This window comes from Lonchura striata, chromosome 3, assembly GCF_050655825.1.
Source record: "Lonchura striata isolate lonStrDom1 chromosome 3, ASM5065582v1, whole genome shotgun sequence".
In the NCBI taxonomy this organism is placed as follows: Eukaryota; Metazoa; Chordata; class Aves; order Passeriformes; family Estrildidae; genus Lonchura; species Lonchura striata.
This window is the reverse complement of record NC_140705.1, coordinates 89807471-89824095: the sequence shown is the minus strand read 5'-3', so window position 1 is coordinate 89824095 and position 16625 is coordinate 89807471. Positions and strand designations below refer to the sequence as shown.

Sequence of the window (16625 nt, the reverse complement as noted above, 5' to 3'; positions counted from 1 at the left end):
ATTACTGGTTGAGTGTGAGGCCTTCAGTGCATTTTATTTTTGACCCCCCCCTAGTTTTGCATGTGCAAATAATTACAGTGTTCTGTGTGCAGTCTGAATTTTCTACTTGACTTTGCTGTTCCATGAAAATAGTATTAAATACTAGATCAATGAATGGTGCCAGCTGTGGGCACAGAGAGGAAAGAAAATGTCTATCAGTGTTTATGAAAACATGATGAGTTTATAAAATCCTGCACTTTGATGTGTAGCACATGGAAAAATGCTGTTTGTTTTCCCTGGTTTTCAGTTAGATGAATGGAATCCTATAGTAGGAGGGGAGTTTATTGAAATGTGTTCCTTCCCTGCATTCCTGCCCTGGTGGTTATGGAGATAACTCTCTTTGGACCATGGCACCACAGAAAAGCTTAAGAAATATATTAATTGCAGTATGAATTAAATTAAAAAGCTATTACATCTTTTGTACTTCAGTGCTGTTTTTAATTGCACTTTGCCATTAGCCAAAAGCAGTGTAAATATTGGCCCAACTGCCCTGTTGGGTATGGTATGGTCTTTTAAGAACCCACATGTAAAAAAAGCTGCAATTACAATGTTGTTGCACTTTGAAATAGCCCAAGTTAACAAATAAAATGTGTTGTTGTTTGTGCATTTAGGCAATAATGTTCAATTCAGATGGATCCTTCTGTTTGTTCACTAATAGTCATTTTATTTTGTGCAGGACCAGCAGTTCACAAACATCAGTACAACAGCAATGCCGTGACAGACATTAATTTGGATAATGTTTGTAAGAAAGGAAATACCCTGCTCTGGGATCTGGTCCAGGATGAAGATGCAGTGAGTCCAATACCAGAAAACATTATTTTAAAAAAGAAAATAAATACAAAATATTCACTGACCTTTCTTTCTACTTGCTGTAGATTCATCTCTCTGAAGGGTTAATAAATGAGGCAGAGAAGCTGCTCTGTTCTTTAGTCTGCTGGTTCACTGACAGACAGATTCGAATGAGATTTATTGAAGGCTGCTTAGAAAATTTAGCAAACAACAGGTAACTTCAATCATAAATTATCTGTTTTATAAGTATGTTATTTTTATTTTTGCAACATACCAGAAATCCTAGTTGGCTTTAATGGTTATTTCATTATACAGGAAGACAAACTAGGCAAAAGCAAAATAATAAAAATAGTTTCCAAAGTGTTGTGGATGTTTCTGATGCTCCATTTCTTTTTGTTATGGTGTCCTGAATTTCTCATTTTATTGCATTTGTCTGTTCTCCCTTGTGCCAGAGCTTACTGCTTTCCTGCCTTTGGTAAAATCAGGTCAGCACCTCACTGAGTAGAGGGCAAGGTCAGGTGCCTTGGCCTGAGCATTTTATACTGAATATTCAGATTTTACACGCAAGTGGCTGAGCAGCAGACAAGTTCTTTTCCACCAAGTGTGTTAGGGGGTCTAGTTTTTGTGAGGAAGGAGCATCTTGACCTCAGAGAACTTGTTTTAATACCAGCCAAAGCTGTGAGATTGTATTGGTGAAAGTGGAATTTATTTTCATGGTACGGATGAATGCTAGACATCACCTGCTGTGTTATGGTGTTATCTTTTTGCTGAGAGCTGCTTTTGTGAGATGAGTTAGAAGCATGCTGAGAGATTATTCTCAGCTGTGTGTCCAAGGAGTTGCATGTAAAGAAATTGAAGTGTAGTTCAGGTTCAGAAAACTTACTGGTTGACTTGATGGGGCATTTCACAAGAGGACATGAGCCTGTTGGAGCACCTCCAGAGAAGTTGATGAGAGGGCTGGAGCCCCTCTCCTGTGAGAAAATCGTGAGAGAATTGGGATTGTTCAGCCTGGAAAAGAGGAGGCTTCAATGTCTAATTGTGGCCTTCAGTTCCTGAAGAGACATGTGGAGAGACTTTTTACAACAGCCTGGAGTGGCAGGACAAGGAGCAATGGCTTCAAAATTTAAGAAAGTATGTATAGATTAGATAGGAGGGAAAAACTGTTGATTGTGAGGGTGTTGAGGCCCTGGCAGAGGTTGCCCAGAGAAGCTGTGGCTGCTCCATCCCTGGAAGTGTTCAAGGCCAGGTTGGACAGGGCCTGGAGCAACCTGGAATAGTGGAGGGTGGAAGATGTCCCTGCCCTTGTCAGGGGATGGAATGAAGTGACTTTTAAAGTCCCTTCCAACTCAAATCACTCTATGATTGTGATTTACAGCACTTTCCTTTAGTTGGTTTGCTCACAGAAATGGAGCTTCTCAAAGGAATTTTTCAATCAATGATTTCAGTTTTGTAATAATCATGTGTTGTTTTCTCCCTTAGATCTGTAGTAGTTTCACTTCGTCTTCTTCCCAAGCTGTTTGGAACATTCCAGCAATTTGGGAGCAGCTATGATACACATTGGATAACAATGTAAGTAGCACCCTGTCCAAAGAATTTAGGGGGCGCTTTAGTGTATAAAACCCTTTGAAAGGTAAAGATAATACAGAGTTCAGCATTCCTTAGCAGAACAAACCATGTAACTGCCTGTTGTAGCTGTAGAGAATGGACTGACAAAACTTCTGAAAAGGTGACAGTGATAATAAGCAATTTTTCTTGGCCTTTTTGATGTGACATTTAAACGTATGCCCAGTTCTCAGTTAGACCTTTGCTGAATTAGGGCCTTTAGGAACAGTTTTCATGGGCTCCACAGGGAGTGTTCTGTCAGTCCTACACCTGAAAATAACATTAGGAAACCATAAGGATTGCAAGGAAGAAGAGAGTACAGTACTGGAAAATGCTCCTGAGATGGAAAATTGAATGCTTACTCTGGAGAATTATGTGTGTGCCATTTTTCTGTAATAGCTTTCTGCTTCTTGGGGCTTTTCTGATCTTTTTAAGCAAACCATAATACTTCCTGTCCTTTAAATTGCCACAGGTGGGCAGAAAAAGAACTAAATATGATGAAACTTTTCTTTGATAATTTGGTACACTACATCCAGGCAGTCAGAGAGGGACGACACAAACATGCACTGTAAGTACACAGCTGATGTGGAGTGTTTGATATTTTATGGTTTTAATCAGTGTTGCTGCTGATGTGTTCTTGTAAGTAAAGACTTTCTGTAGGGACATTTCTGGCTTAGAGAGACAAAAGTCTGTAAAAACATTTTAAATAGCTCCTTTTTCTTAAAAAACCCTAACTCATGTCATTTTTTTGTTAGACGTCATGTTGAATATTTGTGTGCAAATATGAAGGTTTTGATGTTCAAGTTAATTTAGTGATTTTGTATACTAGAACTATTAAAATGTTTTAGTTTTAAAATTTGTCATTAGCCTTTGCATTATTTTTTTGTTTGAATACATCCATCTGCACATTCTAATCTGTGTGATTAAAATCAGGTGTATATAAACAAGCAATGCAATTTCCAACTCCCCAGTCCCAGAGGAAGAGACTGTTCATGTTTTGACAGATGTCAACGTCAATATGGGCACCCACATCTGAAAAATGTTGCTATTTGTGGGTCCAATTTATCTTCTTCAAATCTAACTTCACGCTTTATATTAGATGTTGCTTAAGTGAGGAGTTACTTAGGAAGGTGGGATCCTTTGAATTCAGGTAAAATGAGAAATTGTTCTGCTGCTAGAAATAAAGTCAATATTTTATGTAGGTTATGAATATATTTTTATAAAGAAATTGTGTCATTTGGAATGGAAAATTTAGAATAGAAATATCAGCATTTTACAACTTAGGGGAAAAAATAAGGTAGATCCTGCAAGGTGACAAAATGATACACTTGAATTGGACTGTAAGACCTAAACCCCACTTCTATTCCCCCTTCTCAATTCCCAAGAGAAAAAGGACTTTATCTAGTGACAACTGTTATGTCATTCTGCTGTTTGGGGTGGTTTTGCAACCTCTTCAGGTGGTGTTTGGGCCATACACTGAACTAGAAATTCAGAAAGAAATTTCAAAGAAACAATTATTTATGCTTTTAAGAGGCACATGGATGAGTAGGATAGAAGTTATGGCAATAAACAATGAAACAAACTTCCATTTTTTTGTCCAAATTTTCATTTAGATACAGCCACAGTGCAGAGGTTCAGGTTCGTCTTCAGTTTCTGACATGTGTGTTTTCAACTCTGGGATCCCCAGATCATTTCAGTGAGTATTTCAGGTTGTCTTACCACAGAAGCACCCCAGAGTAAGGCAAAAATACCTCTTAGCAATCCATGTCAGCTTAATATGTTATTTTAAACATACAATTTAGAATAATCTCTGAGACAGTTTCAAAAAAAGGAAGATTTTCTGGCAAAAGCACAGAACCAACATTGGAGTTCAAATTCTGTTGCAGTTCTGTGAGAACAAATTTTCATGTTCTCTGTGCTGCAGTTTTTCTAAAGAAGAGGATTGTAGTAATTACTAAAGGAAGATAATGCATTATGGTACATAATTGTTAGTGTCCATAATGAGGTCTTTTACTGGAGTACTATATTCCAAAAAGGAATAATTCTTCATATTCCAATACTGTCAGAAATTAATTTTCCTTATGAAGAAAGAAATTATACTTTTTACAATTGATATTTGGGTGGTCTCACTATAGATAATGGAATTGTCATGCTGTGACCTGACAAAAGTATTAATATTTTTCTGTGTGTTCTTGGGTTTTATGGAATATTTGGTGTTATAAAGGATAGTTAAAAATACTTCCCCAATTGTAGGGTTGAGTTTAGAACAAGTGGATATCCTGTGGCACTGCTTAGTAGAAGATTCTGAATGTTATGATGATGCACTACACTGGTTCTTGAATCAAGTACGGAGTAAAGACCAGCATGCCATGGGTATGGAGACTTACAAGCATCTTTTTTTGGAAAAGGTATGTGCAGAGTTCAGTGCAGCCTTAAAATTCCAATAATGAATAGAATGTTTCATTCCATATCAGCACGGTTTATTGCATTTAAAATTGTTTCTGTGGAAATCATCTCTTCAGTAGTCCAGGAGGTCCCTGCTTGTCATGCAAAGGTTTTTCTCTGCTTGAAGAGAGGAAGGAAATTGATTAGTGGGAATTCTTTTCACACTACAATTTACCTGAGTGCTTCTTTACAAATAGCCCATGTGTTTGTCTGCAACTGTGTAGCATTTCATTTTAATTTGGAAAAAAATAAAACTTCACAAAACTATAGTTTGCTTTTTGCTGTACAGCTCCACCTGACTGGAAAATGGATTTTTCTTTTTTGGAGGAGCCTACAAATATCAGCAGTATAGCCACTGAAAAGACAAACATGCAGAGCTTTCTCCAAGGTGTTCTATCTGTTTTGACAGGTGACATTACAAAATTGATAGATTGTGCAATAATTAATGTAGTCTAGTTCTTTCCCAGGATTACACAGGTTTTTGTCTAGTTCTGCACATGTATAAGTTTTTTCTGGATGGATGGCACTTATGCTAACAAATTCTCCTGCTGTTGATAAGTTAAGCAGCTGATGTTAAAATGAAGTAACTTTTTTTCCCCTCTGCATTGTTACAGTTCAAATCAGTGGTGACCTGTTTAAGCCAATTATAGTTGATTTTTTTATTCTATCCAAAACTCAGGGTATGATCTTTTTCAAGAACAAATCTATTTAATCTACTACATTTGAGTGGGGTTAACAATAGCAGTGATGAGTAGCAACAGTGCTAGTGAAATAAATACCCTGTAATTACTCTGTTCCAGCATTGACCTTTTTTTGCATTTGTTTAGATGCCACAGCTAAAACCTGAAACTATCAGTATGACTGGCCTAAACCTCTTCCAGCATTTGTGTAATTTGGCTCGACTGGCTACGAGTGCTTATGATGGTGGCTCCAACTCCGAGGTGAGCCTGGATTCTGTCTCTTGCTTTTCTTCTCTCTGGCACATGTGGATTTTGTCTCTCAAGGCAAAGATAGGAAACCATCAAAAAGTGATACCTGTTGCCTGCATCTCTTTGTGCAGTTTATCATATTTTATCATAACTGAGCTATATCCACTGTTGAGTTTAAAAAACAGCTTTGTAATATTTACTTGTCTAATGAAGAAGAGTCAAATGACATTCTGTTACTCATACTTAACTATGACTAAAAATGTGTTGTAAAATGTGTCTCAGTTTATGTATTGTGTGCTTTAGGAGTTTTTTATCCAGAGCAATTACTTCATAAATAAAATTATATTTCAAATATATTCTCTGAATTGATTTGAGGCTTTTCTTTTTTTTCTTGCAATACTGATTGTAGTTGTGGTTTTAGGGTGTCATTTGGAAGTACTCCTGTTAGTCAAAAATGAAATTTCGCTATTTTGAATTTCAGCCAGTTCTCCTCATTTTTGACTTTGAAAATGTTTCTGAGAAATTTAGAGTTCTGTATTAATTGGTGTGTGCAGTGATGACAGTGCAAGCAGTGGAGAAAGTGAGATGTTGTTAATGATTGAGTCAAGAGGTAAAAAGAATGTCTCAGATCAGAAAACCCTCACTCCCAGTAAAATAATGAGGCAATATTTTGTTTCTGTGCTCATTTTCCTTTTGTCCAACAGTTGTGTGGCATGGACCAGTTCTGGGGCATTGCTTTAAGGGCACAGTCTGGAGATGTCAGTCGAGCAGCCATCCAGTACATCAACTCCTACTACATCAATGGTATCAGCTTTCATTTTGAGCTTTTATTCTTTTGCTGTTCACAGTGCTGTAAACAATACCCAGCACTATCCTTTTATTATGAGTAGTATTAAAATGCATTGTTCCAAAGCTGTGCCTATAAATTGACTTGAACTGGTATTGCAGGTAAAACTGGTCTGGAGAAAGAACAGGAATTTATTAGCAAGTGTATGGAGAGTCTGATGATAGCTTCGAGTAACCTGGAGCAAGACTCTCATTCAAGTCTGACCATTATTGAAAGAGGGCTCTTAATGCTGAAAACACATCTGGAGGCTTTTAGGAGAAGGTAAACAACTCTATTGATATATTTGGATGTAGAACTTATTTCTATTCCTCTTACTATAATGATGAGTGTGTTAAGAGTGATCATTAATTTAAGGAGTGGTTTCTTTGTGTAAAGGAAGGACAGTAGGGAATAATTGTGAAAGATAATAAAGTTTAAACAGTTAACAGATTTGGCCTTTATTCTTGTATAAAAATACATGGATGTGTTCATGTTTCCCCATCCCTCAACAAAGAAACTTCTTCAAAGTTATTTTAATTTTATTTGAAACATAGCAAGGCTGTCAATAACTTCCTGTCATTGAAAAAAAAAATAACATTTGCAGGTTTTGCCTTTCATTGTTCAGCAAACATTTGTGTCAAATAGGCTTTGACAAAAACACTTATTTGTTTTTCCCTGCTTAAGGTTTGCATATCACCTGAGACAGTGGCAGATTGAAGGCACTGGCATCAGCAGTCACTTGAAAGCCCTGAGTGACAAACAGTCGCTACCTCTAAGGATTGTCTGTCAGCCAGCTGGACTTCCTGACAAGGTGAGTAAAAATTCCTTTTCCAGGCACACCCTCCCCTGCTAAATGCTTGTAATTCCACAGATCTCTTGAGAAAATGAAATGCCTCTTTTCTTTCAGATGACCATAGAAATGTACCCTAGTGATCAGGTGGCTGATCTCCGAGCAGAAGTCACACATTGGTATGAAAATTTGCAGAAGGAGCAGATAAATCAGCAAGCACACCTTCAGGAGTTTGGCCAAAGCAGTCGCAAAGGGGATTTCCCTGGTGAGCTGTTCCTACGTGGAGATTTTGCCTTTACAACTTAAATGATTGTGGGTTTTTTTTTTGGTTGGTTTTTTTTTTTTTTTTTTTGGCTCAGATGGCCCAGCTAAGCAAGTATTATGATTTATCTTCTTTACCTGTAGTTCAAATTAGTATTACCCTTGCTTCTAATTAATAGTGTTGTTTCTAAAGCACTACCATTTATTTGAAATTGCAAAGAAAATGTAAATCCCTTAAGTCCTTGAATCTGTTCAAATTCTATGTTCCAATAGATTTTTTTTCTCACATTATTTTTCTTCTTGTTTTTTGAATGATATTATTTTCTGTAAACTCTAGATTCTTTTGCACATACCTCGATAAAATTCTCCATTTCTGTGTATCTTACTCTGTACTTCATCTGATTAATACACTTCTGGCTCTGCCATTTGATTCAGAGTTTGAAGCCACGATTGAAATTCATAATTTATGCTCTGTATACATGTGTTGCAGTCAGGTGGAAGATTTTTCTTACTCCTACAATTGCTTTTTAATTTATGGTCATCCAGTAGCAGAAATTATTCTTTGTTCTGCTTTGAGGCTCCTAATTTAGAATGTCACCTTGCTTTGTGTAGTGAATATGCATCCTCTTGTTGTTCCTTCTTTGTGTTTGTGAGTGAATGAAAATTCCTGCTTTATCCTTCCTAGAGGATGTTACATCCCTGATACTATATATTACAGCATTTTTATCAGTTATTGCTGTTCAAAATGTTTTCTGAATTATCTTTATGTTTTCTTGGATTTCTTTCTCATTATAAGCGTGAGTTAGCATGTAATGAATAATTATCTGAATAAATTCTGTCGGTGAACAGTTCTTTCCAACACTGCTGTTAGTATATGTTTAAACATGATTCAGACTTGCTCTTCACAGTTTACCAGCTTCTAAAAACCAGGTTTTAATGAGATACAATGCAAGTAAACCAGACTGAATTTTGGACACATTAATTGCCTTCTTTGTAAAATCCTTTTCCAGCTAGTCATCAGAAGCAGTTTTAGTAAAGAAACTGTCTTGTTTTCCACCACATAGCAGAAAATAATTATTTTTGTTGTAACTGGCATTTTAGAAATGTGGTCATGTTGGGCAAAGTCTGCTTGTTAGAAGAGAGGCTTGGTTGTCTGCAACAAATGGAATTTAATTCTTAATCTTTTAATGGTTCAGGTTTTTTGTTCAGTGTTGAGTTCTTTGCAGGGTGTTCTCAGTTTTTACCTTCTGAAGTGGGTGTGACTTCTTTGGTTCCAACTTACACTTAAGTAAGATTAATCAATGCTTCTTTGACTTGACCACAAGTGTATGGTACAAGGGCGTTTTGTTGACGATCACAATCATTTTCTATTATCCTTCTGTGGCATAGTGTCATTTACTACAAAAAATATGGAAGGCATGTTTGAATTTGTATTATAAACACTTCACTACAAAGTTGGATGACCTGGTATTGCAAAGGTTATTTGTGAATACTTGCAAGTAAATTTAGTTTAATGTAATAACCACTTTTCTTGAGGAAATTGCATCAAGTTTTTGCTTCTACTGAGGCAAAAAACTGTGCCTCACATAGTTTTAATGTGTACTGTTAAAACAGTGAAACTGAAGCTAGGATTTCAGAATATTGCTGAAAAATAGGCTTTTATCCTAGGTGGCCTCATGGGACCTGTGAGAATGATTTCATCTGGGCACGAACTGACAACTGACTATGATGAGAAAACGCTCCATGAGCTGGGGTTTAAGGATATGCAGGTACTGGCAGCATGAGAGCAGGCCCTGGGAGCAGTGGCCAAGGCTTGGTTTTTGTGTTCTGCAGCTGATTGCTCTGCTGAAGGGTGGGGTGGGTGTGATCAATCCCTGGGGTGATACCAGCTCAGGACTGGAGTCTCCCCAGCTTCAGGGACAGAACCAGGAGTGTGATGCCTTGGGAAGGCTGACCTAGAACTGAGGATGGACAGAGTTAAAGAATAAAGTAGGGATTTATTAAAAGGATATCGTTAATGGATCCACCTTGGGCAGTACAAGAGCCCAGCCAGGGCTACACCCAAAATGGTCACAAAGTGGACTGGACAAAAGGTCTCTCACTTTTATAAGTTCTGCTCCATTTGCATATTGGAGTTAACTTTCCAATTACAGCTTCAGCCCATGAGGTCCCATCCTTCTTGTTTTTCTCTCTTCATTCTGCCGTTTATGCTCTTGGGCCTGAGGTTTGGATCATTTGTCCTTGGTCCCCAGCTAGAAGGGATTGTTTTGTCTCCCTGCTCTATGAAGAGAGCTCACCATCCCTTAATATGAAGCCCCGGCCCACACACTAAAGCAGTACAGAATTTTGAAAATATGAAAGCTAAAATCTGAGACATAAAGTGTAGCTACACCATGAATGCCTTAACTGAAAGCAAACCCAAACTTCATTTGTGGCACTTGCTGAAAATGCTGCAAAGCCAAAATTTAACTGCAAAACAAAAATTTGTCTTTAATTTTTTAATTCTGACCCTTCTGGAAGCGTTCTGTGGCTTGTCATAAAGTTGTCTCTCTGCTCCTTGTCTGTCTGTTCCAGATGGTGTTTGTGTCCCTTGGTGCCCCCAGGAGAGAACGCAAAGGTGAAGGTGTCCAGCTCCCAGCTTCCTGCCTACCTCCTCCTCAGAAGGACAACATTCCAATGCTTTTACTCCTGCAAGAACCTCATCTTACCACCCTGTTTGATTTGTTAGAGATGCTGGCCTCTTTTAAACCTCCTTCTGGAGAAGTGGCTATGGAAGATAGTGAGGTAATTTAGAGTAATTTTATTAGAACAATTACATTTAAGTCTTACTTCATTTGATCTGGTTTTCCTGTGTAGCCTGTTTTTTTTCTACTCTGTTCAGTTGCTAGAGATGATTATTCCTGTTCATTCACGTGGTAAAATCTTCATAATTCTCCTTTGTTCTTAGCAATAATATTATTCTGATACATTTGGATGTTCTAAATATTGTAGAAGCTATAAAAGCAATTTTTAAGAAACAATATTGATGATTTAAGTAGATGTGGTGACTCATAATGGGAATTGAGTTGAAGAAAGGTTTGTAAAGTTTTATTGCAAAAAACCAAGCTTTGTCTTGTATACCATCATTAGCTTGAGGGAAATTAAATCATATATAGTGCATTTGAACCTGTAATTTACTTATAAGTTTTATTTGCATTTAAATATTTTAAAATATGTGATATGATTTAAAAATCATGTAACTTAGTTTCTTGCAAGTTGAGACCTCAAATACCGTGTCCTAATTACGGATTTAGTTATTAGATAGGAAACAGCTTATTAACTACAAATAAATACATTTTTGGGCTTTGAAATGTAATTTTCTCAAAGAAGTTAACCATAAGAATGGTTATGGTTTGGTTTGTCAGAGTGCAAGGTGTGAAGAGCTCCATCTCCATGCAGAAAACTTATCCAGACGTGTCTGGGAACTGTTAATGCTCCTACCAACATGCCCTAATATGCTGCAGGCATTCCAGAATATTTCTGATGAGCAGGTGAACAAAATTTTGCATGTTTATCTTTATTATACTTGAATTTTTTAGCATCCAGTGCATTAGTTGAAATTTCCCCAAATAGGAATGTAACGTAATATAACATAAATGTAACATTTATTTTGTAAATTAAAAGAATAGTCAGTACTAATGTTCAGTCTTTTTACTTGAATTGAAAGAGCAGTTTCTTCAGCTGCAGCCTGGCTTTTAACACTGTGGCTGTTGTGACAGTGATACTTTTGTACTCTATTGCCTCAATTAATAGCATGGGTTGCTTAGAAGCACAGTTGATTTCTTGTCCTACAGATAAAAATATTACTCAGCCTCTTTAAAAGCACTTGAAATTATATTCTAACAGATTTTGGATATTGCAGCTTTTTATGCACACATGCATCAAATTTTGGTGGCAGTTAGAGTGTGATGTTTGCTTTCCTCGAATGTAAAATTGTGTGTATTTTAGCATATAGTAATGTTGCCTTTTCATTATTCAGGTTGTTAATCATGTATGGAAATCTGCTTGAAATTGTCTAATTTCAGATAACGGATTAAATTAAACGCCAAATAATTTGTCCATGCCACTTGAAAAATCCTCCCCCTGAATTTTTAGATAGATGAGCATTACATATAATTGTATTAATTGTTTTCTGTCTTTTTTTTAACTTTTAAGGGTAATGATGGCTTTAGCTGGAAGGACCTTCTACGAATTAAAAGTGCCCATAAACTTTTGTATGCCCTGGAGATTATTGAAGCTTTGGGAAAGCCCAACAGGAGGATAAGACGTGAATCTACGGTAATTTTTTTGCACAGAATCTCTGTGTTTCTCTGAACCAAAGCATATATTGATGATTTATTTTATAATATTCCAATTCTTTAGCTGTTTTTACAGTTCATCTTGTTTATATTTAGGGAAGTTACAGTGATCTTTACCCAGACTCAGATGATTCAAGTGAAGATCAAATAGAAAACAGTAAAAACACATGGAGTTGCAAGGTTTGTTTTTCCTACAGTATTCCATGATACCTAAGACAGTTTTTCAAGACATATATAAAATAAAAACCCATTTAAAACATTATCTGTCTTAAAATCTTTTATCTCAAATTTAGAGATAACATTTGCAAGTTTTTCTGCATTATCAGGCTTGTAAATTTGTGGTAGCCATGTACAATTATTTAATTTGCTTTCATAAAATATCTAGATGAATAGTTTATAATTTATTTATTATTAAAGCTTAGGTTGGTATCTAACTGATCTTAGTGGTATTTCTGTATCTGCTTTTTCTCACATTGGTTCTATAATATACTTACAGTTTGTTGCTGCTGGAGGGCTCCAACAGCTACTGGAAATTTTCAATTCTGGAATCCTAGAGCCTAAGGAACAGGAATCATGGACTGTGGTAGGTGTTCAGTCACCCTTTCCCTCCAGAAGAATATTCCTGGTATTTGTAAAGACATTTAATACTTTGAGCCTTTGTTACAGTTATTGTTCTGTTGTGAAATAGATTCATTCTCTGATTGAAACCACCAGAGTCTATGCAGTAGCATCTTTTTTTGAATATTTTATATTCCTGGAAGAGCTTATTTTAAAAACAAAAGTATACATATAATTCTGCTTTTTTATGTTTTAAAACCACCCTTCCTGTTTTTCTGTGAGTTTTGGGGAGGGCTATCCATTCTTAAAATTGTAGCTCATGGAACCTTTAGAGGGAAAAAACCTGTGTTCCATCCTCAGGAATGATTGCAGCTGCATTGATATTATTGTAACAAATCATACTTTTTTAAAGAAATCAAAAGTAGCCAAACAAGAATGGAGTGTTCATTTCTGCTCTTTTTTTCCCCTGCTTATTTTAGGGAAGGCTGTTATTTGGAGAATTATTTATTATAGTCTGTGTTAAAAGCAGTAATCTGTTAATTATCTTTCCCTTATCTACGAGGCTAAGAAATACCATTTTCCATTGCTGTCAATGAGACAATTAGCATAGTGGCTGTGGTGCTAATAAAGACACTTTTCAATAGTTAACATGTTATATAAGGATGACTAATAATCATATTTTTCATTATTCTATCATTAGTTTTGAAACATAAACTTTAAGGAATTTAGAGATTTTGGAGGAGCTAAGATTTTAATTAGAGATAAGCCTTACTAGAGTTAATTAAAATAAATGAGTAGGCCTTAATGAAGTTAAGAGTTAGTAGTTAACTAATAATTGATTGCATGTCAATTCAGTGTTTAGTTAGCTGGGTTTATAATGAAGAATATAGCAACTGACAAATAGCTTTTAGGAACATACGACAATTGTGGGCCTCTTCTGTTCTGAAGACAATTGAAGACAAGGAATGGGTATTCTACCACGAGTTCATTTGTCATGTTTGCATTGTAAAGGTAGAAAGGTCAGAATGAGGAAGACTTCATTTACTTCCTCATTTTGGGACCCCTCCCCATGAAAGGGACCACCAACCCATTTCAAGGAACAAACCATGCTTGCTGAATAGCTTTTGAAGTGATTAGCATATGAAGCGAGGAATGGGATGTACCAAAATGACGAGTATGTATTTGTATTTTGGGTATTCAATACTTGGATGGATAAAAGGACTCTGTAATCACCTGGAAGCTGCAGTGTGTATTTGTGAGCTATCCCACACACAATAAACACACCCTTTATAACTTTAAACTGTTAGAGAGTTTTTGTCTGTCACAGTAGGATATCGGTACTAGATCAATATCCATATTTCTTTAATAATTCAGTTTGAGCTAAATTCAAGTTTCTTCTAGTTTTTTCTTCTTTATACCTTGCTGAGATTTTCAGCTGCAAATTCCATAGCAGGCATTAAATTATGTGTAAAATAAATCCCTCAAAACTGAAGATTTCTTTTCCTTCCCCTTCCCAGTGGCAGCTGGACTGTCTTGCTTGCTTGCTGAAGCTGATCTGCCAGTTTGCAGTGGATCCCTCAGATCTGGATTTGGCTTACCATGATGTCTTTGCCTGGTCTGGGGTAGCAGAGAGCCACAGGAAAAGGACGTGGCCGGGCAAATCCAGGAAGACGACCAGTGACCACGTCAAGGGCCTTCATATCCCTCGGCTGACAGAGGTAGGAGACACACAGAGGTTCCGTGAGCTGTAGGAAACTACTCCTTTTCTAAAAGAGCAAATGGGAAGTCCTTATTTTAGTAATAAAAGTATGTAGTGAAAAAGCTAGTAGTACTAATTTCTCATAATATAATTGATCTCGGTAATATAATTTATCTCTTACTTGTTCTCTAGAAAAGTATTTTAATAGTTCTAAGCCTGGCAACTAAAAGGTGTTTTTTGGTGATTGATGAACACATTAAATGGGAATTCAGAATTCCAGTGCTTTGTCCCTGTTTCTTAGATTTTGTTTTTTAAATTGATCAGTCCTTTTTTACAGTAACATATTATTATTAACCTATATTTATAACATGAGCTGCCCTTGTCCTTGCTAAATCCATGTTGGATTCCTTTAGTAAGCACGAAAATAACTTTATTAGTGATATCTGAGTGAGTGTGAACTTACCTGCAGCTGTAAACCTTCCTGACAGATTCCTGCATGCTGATTTCCTAGAGCAGGCCAAGCACTTGGGATATTTTGGCATCAGGGAAATGTTCAGTGTAAATCAACTTTCTTGGGCACAGGACCAGATGTGACTGCCCAAAAGGGCAAGTCTGAACTCTGAGCTGGAGCCAAACTTCCCATTTGTTTTACCTGGAAAGACCTTAACTATTTTATAAGTATCAGCCATTTTTGACAAAACAAATCCCTAAATAACCAGGGCTACTGTCACACCAGGAACTTACCAAATATATTAAATTTTTGAACATATAAACAGTGCTGTTGCTTTCTCTAACTGTTTTTAAATTTTTAGTTGTCAATTGATTAGTATTTTTGATTCTTGTGGATTTGATATTTAAGTATTTCAAGGTTTTCTTCAGACTTGGATTTTAAAATTCTATGTAGTCTGTTAGATTTGCTAAAGATGAATACTTTAAGAGAGTGGTTAGTCAATAAAATGTGTTGATCACAGAGGCAGGTAAAATTTAAGTGTCCAACCTCATCCCCAGCCCTGTCTCTTCAAACCTAAGTTTTTTCAAAGGTAGTTTATGCATTAAAAAAAAAAAATGTGCTTTTACTGAGAGGATTAGATAAATGCTTGATTTTTTCTATTCAGTTGAATTGTCTTCTTTAGAGAATGAAATTTTAGCATCTAGACCTAGTCAGTGAAACATGGGATTTTAGCTCTGCTTTAAAAAACACAATAAACTGTTAACTGTGAAGATGCTGTGATTTGCCTTTGGCCCTTCCTCCCTCTGCACAGGTGGGTTTATTTAGATTCACACAGTGTGTATAATTGAAAAACAGATCAAAAAGCTTGTTGTTATATTAACTTGTTGTTTTTTTTTTTTTCTTTCAACTTCAATTTTTAAAGGTGTTTCTTGTACTTGTCCAGGGAACCAGTTTGATTCAGCGACTTATGTCAGTTGCTTATACATATGACAACTTGGCACCTAGGTACAATATCTTTTTATTTTTGTGATAAAGCTGATCGAGTGTGCGCATTTTCATCGCTGCTTTCGTTCACGACCCCAGGGCTCTTCCAGCTGTGCTCCCATTGACAGCCACATCAGAGATTGAGCTCCACAGGCTGTAGACTTGCTTTTCTTAGTCACCTCCTGCAGTGGCAGAGAGGAGAGGGGTGAGAACTCTGTGGTCAGAGTGTAAGGCATGGATGTATAAACTATAAATGATGTGAATTCTCATGCCAAAATCCCTTCATTTTCTCCAGAGCATTCTCAATTTCAAGGCAGCGTAAAGGAGAAATTAAAATAAATTCACTTTCATGTTGCTTGGTTGTCCATCAGTTTTGACTTATTTTTCCCATCCTACTGATACTGAAGGCAAAATCTGACCTATTGGAGATTTTGGTCCTGTTGCCTTTTTGTCCTGAGAAAAGCAATTCTGTGTAAGGCTGCATTGTGGCAGGCAGACTGATTCTGGGGAGGTCAGGTTTTTGCTACATTGGAGGTGTAGAATTGATTCCAAGTGATGGATAGTTGTTTTACCATGTTTTTAAAAGATTGTTAAGGATATTCAGAACATTTCCAGTCTGCAGATGTGCTTAACTTTGACCTCTAGTTGAGTTGCAGGAATAAGTTTTAAGTATCTATGCTATATTTTTGGTTTCCTAACTTTTTATTGTCATTAATAAAAATGGAGGTAAATAAATATAAACATTTAAAGTTTGCAAATGTTTATTCAGAGTGTGGTTTCTTTATGAAGAAAACTTGATTTCCTCTGTACGGGTCAGCTCTTAGCTCTGACATCTCTGTTTTGGATAAAATAAAGAAGGGGCTACGGGTATTTCTCCTTGGCTTTTAATCTTGTAGTCAGTAAAGCTTTATGGGG

At 36.5% G+C, this 16625-nt stretch overlaps 1 protein-coding gene across 10 annotated transcripts in view; it reads left to right on the top strand.

Moving 5' to 3' along the window:
* The window catches only part of USP34 (ubiquitin specific peptidase 34), a 115664-nt gene that overhangs the window by 54184 nt on the left and 44855 nt on the right, over positions 1-16625 (top strand). For 9 of the 10 annotated variants that reach the window (XM_021527497.3, XM_085576967.1, XM_021527496.3 and 6 more), the window contains exons 17-35: positions 716-831; positions 915-1042; positions 2308-2397; positions 2903-2998; positions 4044-4126; positions 4684-4838; positions 5703-5816; positions 6509-6608; positions 6753-6912; positions 7315-7441; positions 7538-7685; positions 9350-9450; positions 10256-10465; positions 11086-11211; positions 11876-11998; positions 12115-12198; positions 12515-12601; positions 14094-14294; positions 15649-15731. In XM_021527497.3, coding sequence (XP_021383172.2) covers positions 716-831; positions 915-1042; positions 2308-2397; positions 2903-2998; positions 4044-4126; positions 4684-4838; positions 5703-5816; positions 6509-6608; positions 6753-6912; positions 7315-7441; positions 7538-7685; positions 9350-9450; positions 10256-10465; positions 11086-11211; positions 11876-11998; positions 12115-12198; positions 12515-12601; positions 14094-14294; positions 15649-15731 — 2332 coding nt within the window. The remainder of the gene's footprint in view (positions 1-715; positions 832-914; positions 1043-2307; positions 2398-2902; positions 2999-4043; positions 4127-4683; positions 4839-5702; positions 5817-6508; positions 6609-6752; positions 6913-7314; positions 7442-7537; positions 7686-9349; positions 9451-10255; positions 10466-11085; positions 11212-11875; positions 11999-12114; positions 12199-12514; positions 12602-14093; positions 14295-15648; positions 15732-16625) is intronic. The other variant, XM_085576968.1, reaches the window with a different exon arrangement.